The sequence below is a fragment of the Borostomias antarcticus genome (genome assembly GCF_949987555.1).
Source record: "Borostomias antarcticus genome assembly, chromosome: 23".
NCBI lineage: Eukaryota > Metazoa > Chordata > Actinopteri > Stomiiformes > Stomiidae > Borostomias > Borostomias antarcticus.
Window position 1 is genome coordinate 7,271,171 of NC_140256.1, and position 15,239 is coordinate 7,286,409.

Consider the following 15,239-nt stretch of genomic DNA (forward strand, 5'->3'; position numbering starts at 1 on the left):
GGCTGAAGTGCCAAGAGGAACTGCCGTTTTTTCAGAGTTTTTGTTGTTGTTGTTGGTGTTCGTTGTTTTCCCGTGCTTCGCTGGAGCGCACACACACAGTGGACATGGGCCTCGGCCCGCCGTCGGCTTCTACCGGGACTTGCTTTTCTTATCGCCCTGTTTTTTCTAAGGATTTATCAAGGGTTTTATACATCCCCCAACCCTCCCCTCCGTTAAGTCTTCTTAGAGGTTGGACGAAGGGAACAGTTTGTTGGAAAACGATTCTCCCGGAGGATGTTTGAAAGGGGATGATTTACTTTTGACCGGGGCTCCAGAAAGCCTCGGCTGGTCTCTCTGCTCCAGTGTTAACCCACCCAGCCGTTGGTTTCTCTGTCGTGTTCAATAAAACAGCCGAGTGTCAACTCTGTGGGTCATGTGCTCTGGAAGGGCACTGCTCACGTATCTTCTCCAAGTTCAGAACTGCAGTCATAGCATAACGGTGTCTCATGACACCGATAGATGTAAAACAAACACAGTACGACTCTATGTTCTTGTCAGCTCTAAAGCAGCGTTCTAGTCAGAATGTAACACAGAATGTGTATGGTTATGGCGTCAACTTGAATATATTTTAAACACATTTCTTTGACTGTCCTGGCAATATGACATGTTGAGACTATCAGACAAAATACAGTGCAGGTATCTAGGTGCTTACAATCCAATCCAGGTATCTGTCATCTAAGTGCTCACTGTATAATCCACATGATGTGACATCTAGCTAATCTGGGTGCTTTGTCCTCTGAGGTGTGTCTATCGTTTGTTATAGTCTGACACACAGAGAGGGAATGTTCAGTGCCTTAACCTGGAGTCACACATCTGGATTCACACACATGAACACACACACGCGCACACACACACGCACACACACACACACACACACACACACACACACACACACACACACACACACACACACAGCACAAATAAACCTGTAAAGGGATTCCACAGAGTTGTGAATTATACTCTGTAAGGGCCATGTCTGTAGGCTGTCTGGATGCTACTGAACTTGTGCAATACTCCCCTACCCCCAACCCCTCTTAGCACATTGTTTCAGGAACTCTACACAGCCACGAGTTTTTGGAGCCAAATTTACCTCTATTACCATGGGCAGGCAGGGGCTACATCCAAGACATAACGAGCAGAGTAACACTGCTGCAGTTCCCTGCAGAGGCCTGCAGATGGCTCTCAAAGCAAACTATACGGCCTCAAAGAGTTGCTAGTTTACACCAATCAGAGTCTGACTAAGCAGATGTATGTTGTGGGGATAATCCTTGTCATTTGTTTATTACTGCCTAATTAGTGGCACCGATTCATATGGTCGGTCAATCAGTGGCGATGGGAGGTTCTCCCTGCATCGTCAATCAGATTCAATCCAACATCAGCCTGGCAACCGCTCAACCATAGATGATTGTGATTGGTTTAAAGAAATACAGCGGCGTCCCCCTCCCCTATCCCTGAATTGTAATGAGTGTAGCCCAACCTACTGCTGGCACAGCATCAACGGAGTGTGGCTATGCGAGACTACACCAATCATATGTCAGCGATTTACGCACACATGTACACACACACACACATACACACACACACAAGCACACATATGACCGCATTCATCAGGTCACTAAACAAGAAGGGGGAACAATTTTGAGAAACAACTATGTTGTTCGATGCACTTTCATGCTATGAGTACAGCCCCAAGAGGCAGAGACAGATGTAGGAGAGACCGCTTGTGATGAGAGGGGCTTTGTCTGGTCTAAGATACAGGGACGGTTCCCCCCACACAGATTGATTTGATAGTTTAGGGACTAAGAAGTCCTTTCAGCGTAGAGTCTCCATTTATTGTAAGTATGTATGTATGTATGTATGTATGTATGTATGTATGTATGTATGTATGTATGTATGTATGTATGTATTCAATTCAATTCAATTCAATTCAATTCAATCTTTATTTCAGACTCACCAGCGGGTCCTATCCACAAAACATACAATAGACAATATACAATATTGTGTACATACATTATGTATGTATGTATGTATGTATGTATGTATGTATGTATGTATGTATGTATGTATGTATGTATGTATGTACAGTATGTATGTATGTATGTGTGTGTGTGTGTGTGTGTGTGTGTGTGTGTGTGTGTGTGTGTGTGTGCGTGCGTGCGTGCGTGCGTTCGTGTGTGTGTATGCTAATTTTTGTCCAGGAAACTATCCTCGCAATCGTTGATGCCTGGGGCTCTGCTGAGGGTCTCTGTGTGTGAGACCCATCAAGGTGTGAACAAATGGTCTAATTCTATTGTACCTGTGTGTGGCTGCATGTGTGTGTCTGCGTGCATGTGTGTGTGTGTGTGTGTGTGTGTGTGTGTGTGTGTGTGTGTGTGTGTGTGTGTGTGTGTGTGTGTGTGTGTGTGTGTGCGTGCGTGCATGGGTGCATGTGTCTTTTGAGGCCTGTCTCTCAGAGCTACGGGGGCCCTTAAGATGGGCCGATGACGAGTGTGTAGTCCCTGTCCTGTGTGTGAGAATGTGTGTGTGTGTACTGCACTGCTACTGAAGTACGCTCACAGGGTTTTACTGCTTCTGTACATCTTTTCTCATTGAAACTATTTTACAATTATGATAAATAAACCAAATATGTGAACTTCATGTGGTCCTGTGTGTTTGGGAGGCGCCGGCACTGGGAGGCCATTCCCCCGCCTAACCACGATCTCTAACTTCTTAAGTCTTATTCATCTAAATCACTGTGCTCCGAAGCTGCCATCTCTCTCTTCTCTTCCTGTCTTCTCTCTCCCTCTCTCTATTCCTCCAGCTCTATCCTCGGTTCCTCAGAGAGATACAGTTCGGAGTCTCTTTCAGCCCTCAGATTATCACCGTGGAAATAAATGACGAAAAGCCTCATGTTGTGCACTAGCCTACTACCAGGCGACAGGGAGTTTACGAGACAGACCCCTGTGCTCTCCTGGTCTGTGGGAGTGTGTAAGTGTGCTATTGACCTGACCTGCTCCTGCCCTGCTGGGCCCTGTGTACATGAGTAGTAGTGTGTGTAGCTTGGATGGTTTCCACCAGTTTGGGTTACCGATCGACAGAGGCAGCCAGACTTTGACCTTGTGTCTGTTTAAAACAAGTGGGACTCCCGAGCATCCGCCTCCCACTGTCACAGACACGGTCTCCCTGCCAGAGATCTCCCAAACAGGTAAGAGGACATTTACATTAGTTTTAAAAGGGGGAAGTGTAGCTATATGATTGACAGGCGCGGTGTGCCACCACCATGGACAGGAGAGATGTGTGAGACTGGGATCTCTTGCCAGTCCACTCTGAGGTTTCAGTGTCATTTGTTTCTGGAGTACTGTAAAGAGCACAGTTTATCTTTAGAGCAGGCTCGGTTTCAGCTCCAGTCTATCGGAGATCCAGATGGCTTTCAAGGTCTCACTCGCTTTTAATCAGCCTGAACTGAAAAAGATCGACAGTTTCTGATATGGTCTGGCGGACAAGAGCCCCGAGAGAGTTCTCAGAAAAGATTGGCTATAAATGCAGCCCATGACTAATATCATAAAGTTGGATTAGCTATTCAGAGATGGATGGTTCTTAAAAAATTCATTGCTGTACTGAAAACAGACAATAAGAACTCAAGCTGCAGCCTAATACAGTAGCTACTGTAGCCTACAGAGCAAAGTGCACAGATAAGCCGCATAGATTGCTTTATGTACCGTTGTATCTAACTCTATGACTACCTCAAATGACTGGAGTTCTACTGTGTGCCAAGTTGAAATGAATTATATAGAACAATAGAATACTTCACTCATCTGTTTCAAAGGGCAGGTGTGCAGGAGAGGGATTCAAAAGTGTCAAAGAGACCCTACACACTGTCAAACTCGCAACTCAAATGTATTGGAACACTTCGGTGCTAGACCTTCATCAGACAAAAAAATGAATCTGATGAAGGTCTCGTACAGAAACGTTACAGTAAATTTTAATTGCATGTTAGACGGTGTGCGGGACCTCATTGCAACGTTTGAACATAGTTGTACAACAGATATTATTTCATCTACAGTATACATTTCAGACGCACCACACATACTGCCTCCCGCCCGCACACACGTGAGACCGTTGCAGTGCCAGAGTTAATGAATTCAGACGTGAGTGATAATCAGTAACACAGCATTAGAGCTTAGTCATGGCCACTTTCATCTCTCTGGGGTCAAGCTATCAGCGTGTAGTCTGACCTAACGAACTCAAGATGAGAACAATGCTATATGTGTGTGTGTGTGTGTGTGTGTGTGTGTGTGTGTTTGTGTGTGTGTGTGTGTGTGTGTGTGTGTGTGTGTGTGTGTGCGCACTGGTGCGTGCATGTTTCTTTCTACAGTGTTTGTCACATCCTGTGAGCTGAGAGATGAGTTCCTTCGTGACTCTGTCTTTGGGGCAGAAGATGCCTGTGGTGGGACTGGGCACCTGGAAGAGCTCCTCTGGACAGGTCAGTACCCTCCCTATCACCAACATCTTCCATTACCCACTGTAACACATATCACTGACACCATGATACATCTACACTGACCTCAACCTATCTCTCCTCTTTCTCCTCTCTACGGCCTCTCTCTCTCGCGTGTGTGTGTGTGTGTGTGTGTGTGTGTGCGTGTGTGTGTGTGTGCCAGGTGAAGGAGGCAGTGCTGGCTGCTCTAGACTGTGGTTACAGACACATTGACTGTGCTGCTGCCTACAGCAATGAGCAGGAGGTGGGCGAGGCCCTAGCTCAGAGGGTGGGGCCTGGGAAGGTAAGGACTGCCTACTGGAGCCACTAGTCCTGCGATGAACTCTCTCATCTCATCAGCTCCCTGTTTTGAGGGTGTGAGGGATGGTTTGTGGATGTTAAACTAACCAGCCACTAACCAAGCTAACCATATAATTTATTTTATAACAACAGAGTTGAGGTTGATGGATTGAGTGTCTGTAGAGTAGATCTTCCACAGTATGACTCTTAAAGTCCCTCAAAAGTGTTGGCAAATGATCTTCCCAGATACTGCTTCCCCAGGCCCTGCGTCGTGAGGACGTGTTTGTGACCTCCAAGCTGTGGAACACCAAGCACCACCCTGAGGACGTGGAGGAGGCCTGCAGGACCAGCCTGGCCCACCTACGCCTCTCCTACCTGGACCTCTACCTCATGCACTGGCCCATGGCCTTCCAGTGAGCACCCTACACACACACACACACACACTGCAAACTTTAAGTGTAATGTGTGGCATGAGAGAACACACTGTGTGTGTGTGTGTGTGTGTGTGTGTGTGTTTGTGTGTCCAGGCGTGGGCCAGAGCTGATGCCCAAGCGCGAGGACGGGAGTGTGTGTTATGCTGACACACACTACCGGGACACATGGGTTGCCATGGAGAGCCTGGTAGACAAGGGCCTGGTCAAAGCCATCGGACTGTCCAACTTCAATGCAAGACAGACCGATGATATCATCAGCATAGCTAAACACAAACCTGTGGTCAACCAGGTATGAGGCAGTGAGAAGAGTGAGTGAGTGAGTGAGTGTGTGTGTGTGTGGGTATTGCATCTCAAAATGGCTGACTCACAGACCATAAGAGAACTCCCAACACCTTTAATAAAGTATTAACTGTATATAAAACACATATAAATATGTATGTGTTTCGGCTGCAGGTGGAGTGCCATCCCTATCTGTCCCAGGCTGAGCTGCTCTCTCACTGTCAGGCGGTGGGGGTGTGTGTGACGGCCTACAGCCCCCTGGGCAGTGGGGATCGGCCCTGGGCCTCTGCTAGTGAGCCCTGCCTGCTGCACGACCCCCAACTGGGGGCTATCGCCCAGAAATACCAGAAGAGCCCCGCTCAGGTCGTACTCAGGTAGATAACCCTCCGCCGCTAGCCCTGACTTAGTCACACGCTAATATAGACCCCTCCATCAGTCAGGTTTCTGGGTTAGGTGTTCTGGTGAGCTCAATCGTGATGAGAGAGGTGCTGTATGTTCAGGCGTGTTCAGGTTCAGTCTCTTCCCTCACTCAGATGGCACATCCAGAGGGGCGTGGCCTGCATCCCCAAGAGCGTCACGCCGTCACGCATCCAGCAGAACCTGCAGGTGTTTGACTTCAGCCTGTCCGACCAGGACATGGAGCAGGTGTCCTCCATCAACCGAAACCAGCGTTTCATCGTCCCTGCGGTCGAGGTGGGCTCCGTGTCACCGTCTGACAGTCAAGTGCACTCTCTGTGGATTCACTTCTTAAGACTCTCCTGTGTGTGTTGTGTTGACCTCTTTTTCACAGTGCTAAGTCCAGCTCCTTGTGTTTTCTCCACAGAGGGACGGTAAGAGGGTGTGGAGAGACGCCGAGCACCCTCATTTCCCCTTCCTCGATCCCTACTGACCACACCACAAAGGACTTGAAGTGTTTCTCTTCCATAGTTATCTCTCGGAAGACTTTAGTCAAATGGACTATAATCGTGAAGCTGCACTACCTCTGTAGGAAAAGATTAACATTTACAAAATTGGTTGATCCAAGTTAATGAAATCGATTTTGTAATGCTAATAGAATGTGATAACCTCCATGTGATTGTTTTGATATACTGATATTCTGGGAGATGATCCGTCAATAAATAGATCCTTTGGGACCTATTTATTACAAGACTGCCCCTGTGTGGTCAGCTGTAGAAGTACAGATGTGACTGTACCATTGTGACCGCTGCGGTCAACTGTAGAAGTAGAGTTGACCAAACCACACTGTGGTCAGCTGCATGATAACTACCACGACCACCTTCAAATCAGAGACTGATTAGATAAGGATTACATTTTAATTTCCGATTTTATTTTGAACATTTTCAAACATGTCATACATTATATGCTACTGTTCATAAAAAAATGAATTCATTAGCAATATTTTTTTCTTCTTTTCATTCTTATAGGCTAGTATAGAATCCCGTCACTAAAGTCACTCAAGTAGGGTAGTGATAAATTCAGAATGAGGCCACTCACACCCACCCCGCCCACCTCCTCAAACCACATCATCCAATCGCTTTTCACCTCTCCACCACTGCCCCTCCCCTGCCCATGTCCAAGCCAGAGCAGAAACCAATCAGCTACATGCTTTCTCCACCCGGGGGGGGGGACCTTACCAAAAAGAAAAAAAAAAAAAACACATGAAAGAAGCACAAAGTCCTAAAAAGGTGGAATCTTGTGAGAGTTTGTACAGGTGTGATCCCGATATAGGCCACAGAGGGACGACGTCCGAGTCTATCCATACAGGTCGTCGTCGTTGTCCTCGTTGAAGACAGGCCCGCCCCCGGTGCCCCCTGACCCCTGGCTGGGACCGGTGCCCCCTGCAGCGCTGGAGGGAAACCTACAGGAGAGAGAGCGAGAGAGACGGGTTCAGCGTCCACACTTTTACCCATCTGTACCCTACACACTCGCGCAAGTACACGCGCACGCACACAGACACGCGCACGCACACAGACACACACACAACACACACGTACCTGAAGCTGCCAAAGCCGCGGCTCTGCTGCAGTGTCTGGGCGAACATCTCGTATTTGCGGATATCGTTGTCGCTGACTGAGCGGCGGGCGAAGCGCATGGCCTCCTCAAAGTGGTCCTTTCTGATCTCTGGGACTGGGTCGTCCTCCTCCACCTCCTAGAGAGAGAGAGACGGACGGACAGAGAGAGAGAGAGAGAGAGAGAGAGAGAGACAGAGACAGAGAGAAGGGCATAGTCACTCAACTGACCCATAGTGAGAAATCAGTGATCCAATGTGACTATATTAGGGATTCCTAAGGGCTGGGGTGTGCTTGAGGACTCTGCTGTGAGGGAGAGGTTGGGGGGGGTGATTACTGACCATGGCGGAGGGGTTGGTCTGCCTCTCCCGCTCCCTGCGGATCTCGTTCTCGATGCACTCTCGGATGGCCAGCTTACATGCCCGCTGGCAGATCTCTGTCAGGTCAGCCCCAGAGAAGCCATTGGTCATCTTAGCCAGGAAGTCAATGTCCACGTCCTGTAGGGAAGAGGGGGGGGGGAGCGTTCAGCGACAGGACACAGGTTTCCAGAGAACGAGAGAGCGGCTCAGGCTTTGTTTCTCCGGGTATGTGCGTGGGCCGTGCGTGTGTGTGTGTGTGTGTGTGAAGCACTCGAGCACGGTAAGTGTGTCGGGCCGTGCTAAAATCTTCAGCCTTCGGCGTATTGATCGTGTTCTTCCCGTCAGGGCTGTGACGCGAGCGTGCGCGTGTGTGTGTCTGACCTTGCTGATGGGGCTCTTGCGCAGATTGGCCTTGAGGATGTTGATGCGGCTCTTCTCGTCGGGCAGGGGGATGTAGATGAGCTGGTCCAGGCGGCCGGGCCGCAGGATGGCCGGGTCGATGATGTCGGGCCTGTTGGTGGCGCCGATGATGAACACGTTCTTCTTGCTGGACATGCCGTCCATCTCCGTCAGGATCTGGTTGATGACGCGGTCGGCCGCGCCGCCGCCGTCGCCCACGTTGCCGCCGCGGGCCTTGGCTATGGAGTCCAGCTCGTCGAAGAAGAGCACGCACGGGGCAGCCTGGCGAGCCTGGACACACACGGGAGAGGGGGGGTTAGATCGTAAACTTCACATCTAGGTGGACTAATACTTTGTGTGTGTGTGTGTGTGTGTGTGTGTGTGCGCACGTGCGTATAGGGGAGGCACCGACTCCAGAAATGGAGCTGAACAGCTACACCGGAGCACTGCCTACTACTAGGGCTGGATTTTAAAAATCGATTTGATTCTGAATCAAATGATTCAGAATCGATTCATGAATCCCAAAATCAATCTTTTATTTAATGAATGAATGAATAAATGAAGGAATGAATAGTTCATTAATTCATTCAATGATTCATTCATTCATTTTTGGAAATCAGTATCGATACCCAGCCCTAGTATTGATGTGTTGCATAACTTGGCAGTCATGTAATTAAGGTTACAGCTAAAAAAAAAAAGAAGAATTTTAGCAACACTAACCGAATCGATATTGAATCGAAACGAATTGAATCGTGATAATCGATTCCGAACCTTGTGAATCGGAATCGAATCTTGAAATTCGACTCGATATCCAGCCCTAGACGCTACGCTTGTGTCGAGAAATGTCCGAACTCGATGCCGGCTCAACTTCCTGGCGTCGTTGCCGCATCCTCCGCCTCTCTCACCTTGTCGAAGATCTCCCTGACGTTGGCCTCGGACTCCCCGAACCACATGGTCAGCAGCTCCGGGCCCTTGATGGAGATGAAGTTGGCCTGGCACTCGTTGGCGATGGCCTTGGCCAGCAGGGTCTTACCACAGCCGGGGGGGCCGTAGAAAAGCACGCCCTTGGACGGGGTCATGCCGAACTTCAGGAACTTATCTGGGTGCTCCACAGGGTACTGTGCAGAGAGAGGAGAGAGGGGAGGGGCATGGAGTTAATAGTGAGTGTCACTGGAGCACCACGGACATGTGTCTGTGTGTGTGTGTGTACTAGGGCTGTCAAAAAAAAAAATCAAAGTTTGAAAAAAAAAAAAAAAGGAATATCTTTTTTTTTTTTTTTTTTAAAGAGGTTTTAACCTAAATTTGAGAGTTTGAATATTGTAATATTAATAAATAATATTATTTATCCAAAATTATGCAGCGATTTACATTCGCAACAGAACATTTATAGGCTACAATTTATTTACGGACAATAATCCAATAATCCAGACCCAGCACATTATCGAAAGATGAAAGATAACACCTCAGCGAGGGGTAACAGTGTTCACAGTACAATATTACAGTCTAGGGTTATTTTATTAGGCTATTATATTAATGAAAAATCTTTTTTTTCATTAATTATTTTTTATTTTTTTTATGTATAAATTAGAATATCGTTCGAACTCTAATAAATTAATTTGAATATATTCGAACTCAATTTCATGGCACTTTTGACAGCCCTAGTGTGTACGTGTGTGTGTGTGTATGTATACCTTTGTGAGAGAGAGAGAAGTAGCAGCTGTGTGTGTGTCCTACCTGCACCAGCTCCTGCAGCTCCCTCTTGACATCCTCCAGTCCTCCGATGTCCTCCCAGGTGATGTTGGGGACCTCCACCACAGTCTCTCTCAGAGCAGACGGGTTACTCTGGCTCAGGGCCCACTAAGAGATTACACACACACAAATTACATTAAGTTCAACATTATGGACTGTCTTATCAGACACACACACACACACACACGCGCACACACACACACAAATTACATTAGCACAAGTTCAACATTATGGACTGGCTTATCAGACACACACGCGCGCGCGTACACACGCTTGTACACACTCGCGCACACACACAAATTACATTAGCACAAGTTCAATATTATGGACTAAACGTCTACCCTAGTTCCAGACAAAAAACGTTTTAACTCAAAGAGCTCAATTGGCCTTAATTCCAGACTAATCTTAATCCATGTATGGAACTTGGGTCCCTGTAGTGCGGAATGACAGTATGATACCAGCGGTAGTACTGCACATCATGTACTGGTACTGATCCAGTCCAAGCCAGGCGGGTCTAGTTCTCACCCTGAAGTCGTCCATGGTGACGGCCAGGGAGTTCATGACCTCGGCGTCGATGGTCTCGTCCTCCAGGTCGATCAGGTCCATCTTCTTCCTGATGGCCTGCAGGGCCGCCTCCGAGCACAGGGCCGCCAGGTCAGCGCCCACGTGGCCGTGAGTCTCGTTGGCCACCTACACACACATACAGAGTCACAATGTTGAGGTCACACAGATTAATCATGGAGTCTAAACCAGCCATTCTCAACCAGTGGTCCGCAGAGCGCCATCCAGTGGGCCATGGAGGCAGTGCTATAACATATGGTTATAATAATAACAAATGGTAAGAAATAAATTATAAAATAGCGTGGTAATTTACAAAGCTAGTTATTTTTTATATCTAAATGTATTCAAGAATTCACATGTAAATAAAAAACGTCAAGTTAAAATGCATAATTTCAATGACCAGTTACGTTTGAATATCACCACGCCAATCACATTCGTTGGCGTTGAGACAAATGTGTTCAGATAACGTAGCTAGCGAACGTTCCCTCGGATGCAAACTTCAGTCACGTTATGCTTTTTTTTTCTCATGTATTTGGGAAGGTGGTCCGCAGATTTTTTTAACAATCAAAAGTGGGCCTTAAGTTACAAATGGTTGAGAACCCCTGGTCTAAATGATTCTTGAACATGCAAGTAATGGAAGATGAGTTTAAAACATTTTGGGACAATACATACTGCTTGGTTGGGCAAGACAAACTAAAATAACACACGGTAGGCATTTAGGGCTACACTGGGACAGTAGTACAGACGTGTGTGTGTGTCTCTACCTGCTCCAGGTCTACGTCGTCAGCCAGTTTCATGTTCTTGGTGTGTATCTGCAGGATCTCCAACCTGCCTGTAGCGTCAGGGATCCCGATGTCCACCTCCCTGTCAAAACGCCCTAAAAACACAACGCGCACAGTTTGAGCAACACGGAACAAGACACGGCCCACAAATTCCACTAAAGGCTAAACCAGCTACACAAATAATAACACCCATTTAATAAACACTGGGCAAGATGAATCCATTTAATTGTGAGCGTGTGTGTGTCTTACCGAATCTCCGGAGGGCGGGGTCGATGCTGTTGGGTCTGTTGGTGGCTGCCATGACGATGACGTGAGCCCTCTGCTTCAGGCCATCCATGAGGGTCAGCAGCTGGGACACGATGCGCCTCTCCACCTCCCCGTGGGTCTGCACGCAACACACAACACGCTCGCACCGGTCAGCACGCCACCGCTTAACTCTCGGCGCCAACCCAGCGCCGGCTCCAGATGTCTCAGGGTGCCGTGAACACCGTGTTCCCCTCTGCTCTCCCTTTTCGACCTCACCTTCTCTCTCTTGGGAGCGATGGCGTCCAGCTCGTCGATGAAGATGATGGCAGGGGCGTTCTTCTCCGCCTCCTCGAAGGCCTTCCTCAAGTTGCTCTCGCTCTCTCCAGCCAGCTTGCTCATGATCTCTGGGCCTGGTACACGCAGCGGAACAAACCAGTCAGACAAGTCCTGAACTGATATTTAATAGCTCGGAAGTTGACTTCCTGCTATCCGAAATCCTAATACAAATCTATGGTGTTCAGGATTTAGAGGATATGCTACCGGTAAGTAGAGTATCAGGTGGACTGATCCCCACCAGGGTTGTCAGAGAGCCCTCAGAACCTTAGCTGCGCGCTGCAGCGTGTGATATACAGTCCCTCACCGTTGATGAGGAAGAAGAAGGCGCCGGTCTCGTTGGCGACAGCTCTGGCGATCAGGGTCTTTCCTGTACCGGGGGGTCCATACAGCAGGATGCCACGGGGAGGCTGGAGAACCGGAGGAGAGACATATAGAGGTCAACTCTGTTCAGTCTGACCCTGCCCAGCCTGAACTCAGCTCGGTCTCCATGTTTAGAGAGGCCTGCCTTGCATTTTGGGGTCTTTCAGGAGGGGCGGGAGGTGAGCCAATTTATGTTTAGATAATGTATACATTCTATTAAATTCCCTAATTGTGGTGTATTGAGTGTGAGTCTGACCTTGACTCCGATGGCCTTGAACAGAGCAGGGTGTCTGAGAGGCAGCTCCACCATCTCCTTGATCTGTGCGAGCTGCTTCCTCACACCTCCGATATCGTCATAGCCCACCTCGTTCAGGGACTCCTCCTCATCCTACACACACACACAGAGGATTAGAACTCAGCTTTTAAAATGGGCCAAATACAAAAATATAGCCCTAAAATGCAGTTAACTCAGTTTCAGTTTCGTTTATTTGATTAAGAGGGACAATATACATTAATAAAAACAAATGCACCCGATTTAAGCCAAAAGGCTAGTTTCCGTCGGCAGTCCCCCTGCTTGGTTATTTGTGTGTGTGCGTGCATGCGCAAGTGTGTTACCGACCTCTCTCCTGATTGGCTCTCCCTCACAATGGATGACAGTATCCGGGGCAACAATGCAGTAGGGTGAGGGTTCAGTCTCCACCACTTTGAACTCCACTGCGCGCATGCCCCCCCTCACCAGAAAAATGTCACCTGCACAAGGGGCAGACGGGACAGTTATGGAAACCCTTCAGTCCGCCACCATTCATGTGACAGCTAAGTTATTGACATACCATTTAAATGTGTCATTCCTACATATGCTGTGTGTGTGTGTGTGTCTGTGTAATGCTCACCTTTGCGAATGGGCCGGTAGGCCTCAAGGAAGTATGGCTTGAGGTAGACCTCAAACAAGTTTCCAGTGATCCCCTCTACTGTGTCATCTATAGGAAGGACATGGATCCTCTTTCCATACTTCACATCAGGACATGGCTGGATACTGGAGAAGAGACCGGAGAAAAGACATTCAATAACATTTTGCAGTGGTAATCATTACATCTAAAGAAAAGGCAGTAGGCCTCAGTAAAACTCATAGATGAAAACTCTCGCAATTATGAAGGAGGAAGGTGTGTGTGTGTGTTGTTCCCACCTGATGACATCTCCCAGACGAACCCTCAAGTTGTTGCGGACCACCCTGTTCATGCGAACCTTCTCGTCGGAGCAGGTGTCGTCAGAGAGCACGATACACACGCTCTCTCTCCTCTTCTTCCCCTTCATCAACACTGTGTCCCCGCGGAAGAGCTGCAGCTCGTCCATTTTAGCCTACACACACACACACACACACACACACACACACACACACACACACACAGTTCATGGGAGCAGTAGGATTTTCCTATTAATCTAGGTTGTTAAATAGAATATCAACATTAGAATATCGCAGGTACCATGTAGTTTCATTAAGGACTATCATTTGAACGCCTACCTGAGAGAGTGAGACCACACTGTTGTCCTCGTTGATTGACTCATCGACAATCAATCTGTTAGGTCTGCTCTTCTGTTTCAAGATCGCAGTGGAAAGATCATCATTTTTGGATCTGTGGAAAAAGTGAAGACAAAAGTCAGCAAAGAAAACAAAGCGTAGCCTTAGACGTGTCACTATCAATAGCTTTTTGGATTACCATGACTCTTGGTTTCGAAACGTCCCGTTTCGTATCGCTAGCTAGCTGGCTACGCTACATGTTAGCTAACCCTGATGACACAGCAAACTAGTAGCTAGCTAACGTTAGCTAAACGGTTCTCAGAAAATTGGGACACATGCTAATATTTGCCTCCCACATTATGCCACTGTAATTCGCGCACAACTAATGTTAACGGTTACTACCCACAGGTGTCATGCTGCTAAACCACAAGGAATGAAGCTATCAAAACAATCTTCTGAAGATGTTTGAAAGCTGGAATATGCGCAAGCTAATGTTAGCTAGGTGTTCCGATGCCACTTGCCCGGATCTGACAGCAGCTAAACTGGCTAAGCGTTAGCACGTATAGTACAAACGTAGCTAGCCAATAACAACAACAACAACAACGACTAACAATACTGGCTAGGGAGCAATATCAACTATGTTAGCTACGAACATATTTGTCAAGACACCACAGTCGGTCACTGCGACAGAGATGTTTAAATGGCTTTGGCTAGGACAGCAAGCTAGCTAACCCCAAACTGCCGGTAGGGCCCTGTTAGGGCAAGAGGAGCAGCACTAGCTAGCATGCGTTTCGCTTTGTCAAGCAGCTGTCTATCTATCAGGTTGCTTACAAATGATCACGACGTAGCTAGATAGATAGCAAGTCTGTTAGCGTGAAAATCTGATTTACAACTGCTCAGTCGATCGGACGCAATTACTATTATATTCACGTCGGGGATTTGATTCCAGCATATAGCTAGCATTAGCTACCTAGCCTAGTTTACAATGACATTCGCTAGCACCGGGTTAGCCTAGCTATGTTAGCACGCCATTCTTCCTGCGCAGCTCAACTGAGGGAAAATATTTGACCTGACACTCGCTGGAAAACCCATCTTTCTATACTGTGATCACATGTTTACTCACTCTCCCCCCGAGGCCATGGTCTTCCTCTCGAAATAGTGCGTATAAATAAAAAAGAAGCTATCAAACTATTTGTGAAGGGAGCTTGGTTCTTTTCAGTTTCTTTCCTTTGACTGGAGCAAACCGATGCTTGCTCACATCAAAGAGGCGAAAAGGGTCCGCCTACTACAAAAGATCACCCAATGAGAAAGAAGTTTGTTTGACGTATCCTCTGGTTTTGTGATGCTGCAGCCAGTAGAATATCAGAGGCCGTCTGTGGGATGTCCTACGATCGTGAACTTGTATCCTATTGGT

The 15,239-nt window shown here is 47.7% G+C and overlaps 2 protein-coding genes across 3 annotated transcripts; one reads left to right on the forward strand and one right to left on the reverse strand.

Annotated features, from left to right (window-relative positions):
• Window positions 1–3,165: 3,165 nt before the first annotated feature.
• On the forward strand, window positions 3,166–6,857 carry akr1a1a (aldo-keto reductase family 1, member A1a (aldehyde reductase)). Of its 2 annotated transcripts, none has more exons than XM_084457638.1 (8): window positions 3,166–3,223; window positions 4,394–4,501; window positions 4,680–4,799; window positions 5,042–5,208; window positions 5,323–5,518; window positions 5,683–5,882; window positions 6,042–6,201; window positions 6,332–6,857. In XM_084457638.1, exons 2-8 carry the CDS (start codon window positions 4,421–4,423, stop codon window positions 6,395–6,397), a joined length of 990 nt encoding a protein of 329 aa, XP_084313764.1. In that variant the 5' UTR covers window positions 3,166–3,223; window positions 4,394–4,420; the 3' UTR covers window positions 6,398–6,857. The 2 variants fall into 2 exon arrangements, with proteins under 2 accessions (XP_084313764.1, XP_084313765.1); XM_084457639.1 differs by having other exon boundaries at window positions 5,057–5,208; window positions 6,332–6,854.
• A 199-nt stretch (window positions 6,858–7,056) lies between these two features.
• vcp (valosin containing protein) lies at window positions 7,057–15,081 on the reverse strand. Its single transcript, XM_084457637.1, has 17 exons — window positions 14,949–15,081; window positions 13,829–13,940; window positions 13,493–13,665; window positions 13,200–13,342; window positions 12,929–13,059; window positions 12,566–12,697; window positions 12,254–12,356; window positions 11,890–12,023; window positions 11,617–11,752; window positions 11,350–11,462; window positions 10,550–10,714; window positions 10,010–10,132; window positions 9,181–9,393; window positions 8,258–8,566; window positions 7,859–8,014; window positions 7,503–7,657; window positions 7,057–7,366 (listed from the first exon to the last, which is right to left on the reverse strand). Exons 1-17 carry the CDS (start codon window positions 14,963–14,965, stop codon window positions 7,261–7,263), a joined length of 2,421 nt encoding a protein of 806 aa, XP_084313763.1. The 5' UTR covers window positions 14,966–15,081; the 3' UTR covers window positions 7,057–7,260.
• Between the last annotated feature and the right edge of the window lie 158 nt (window positions 15,082–15,239).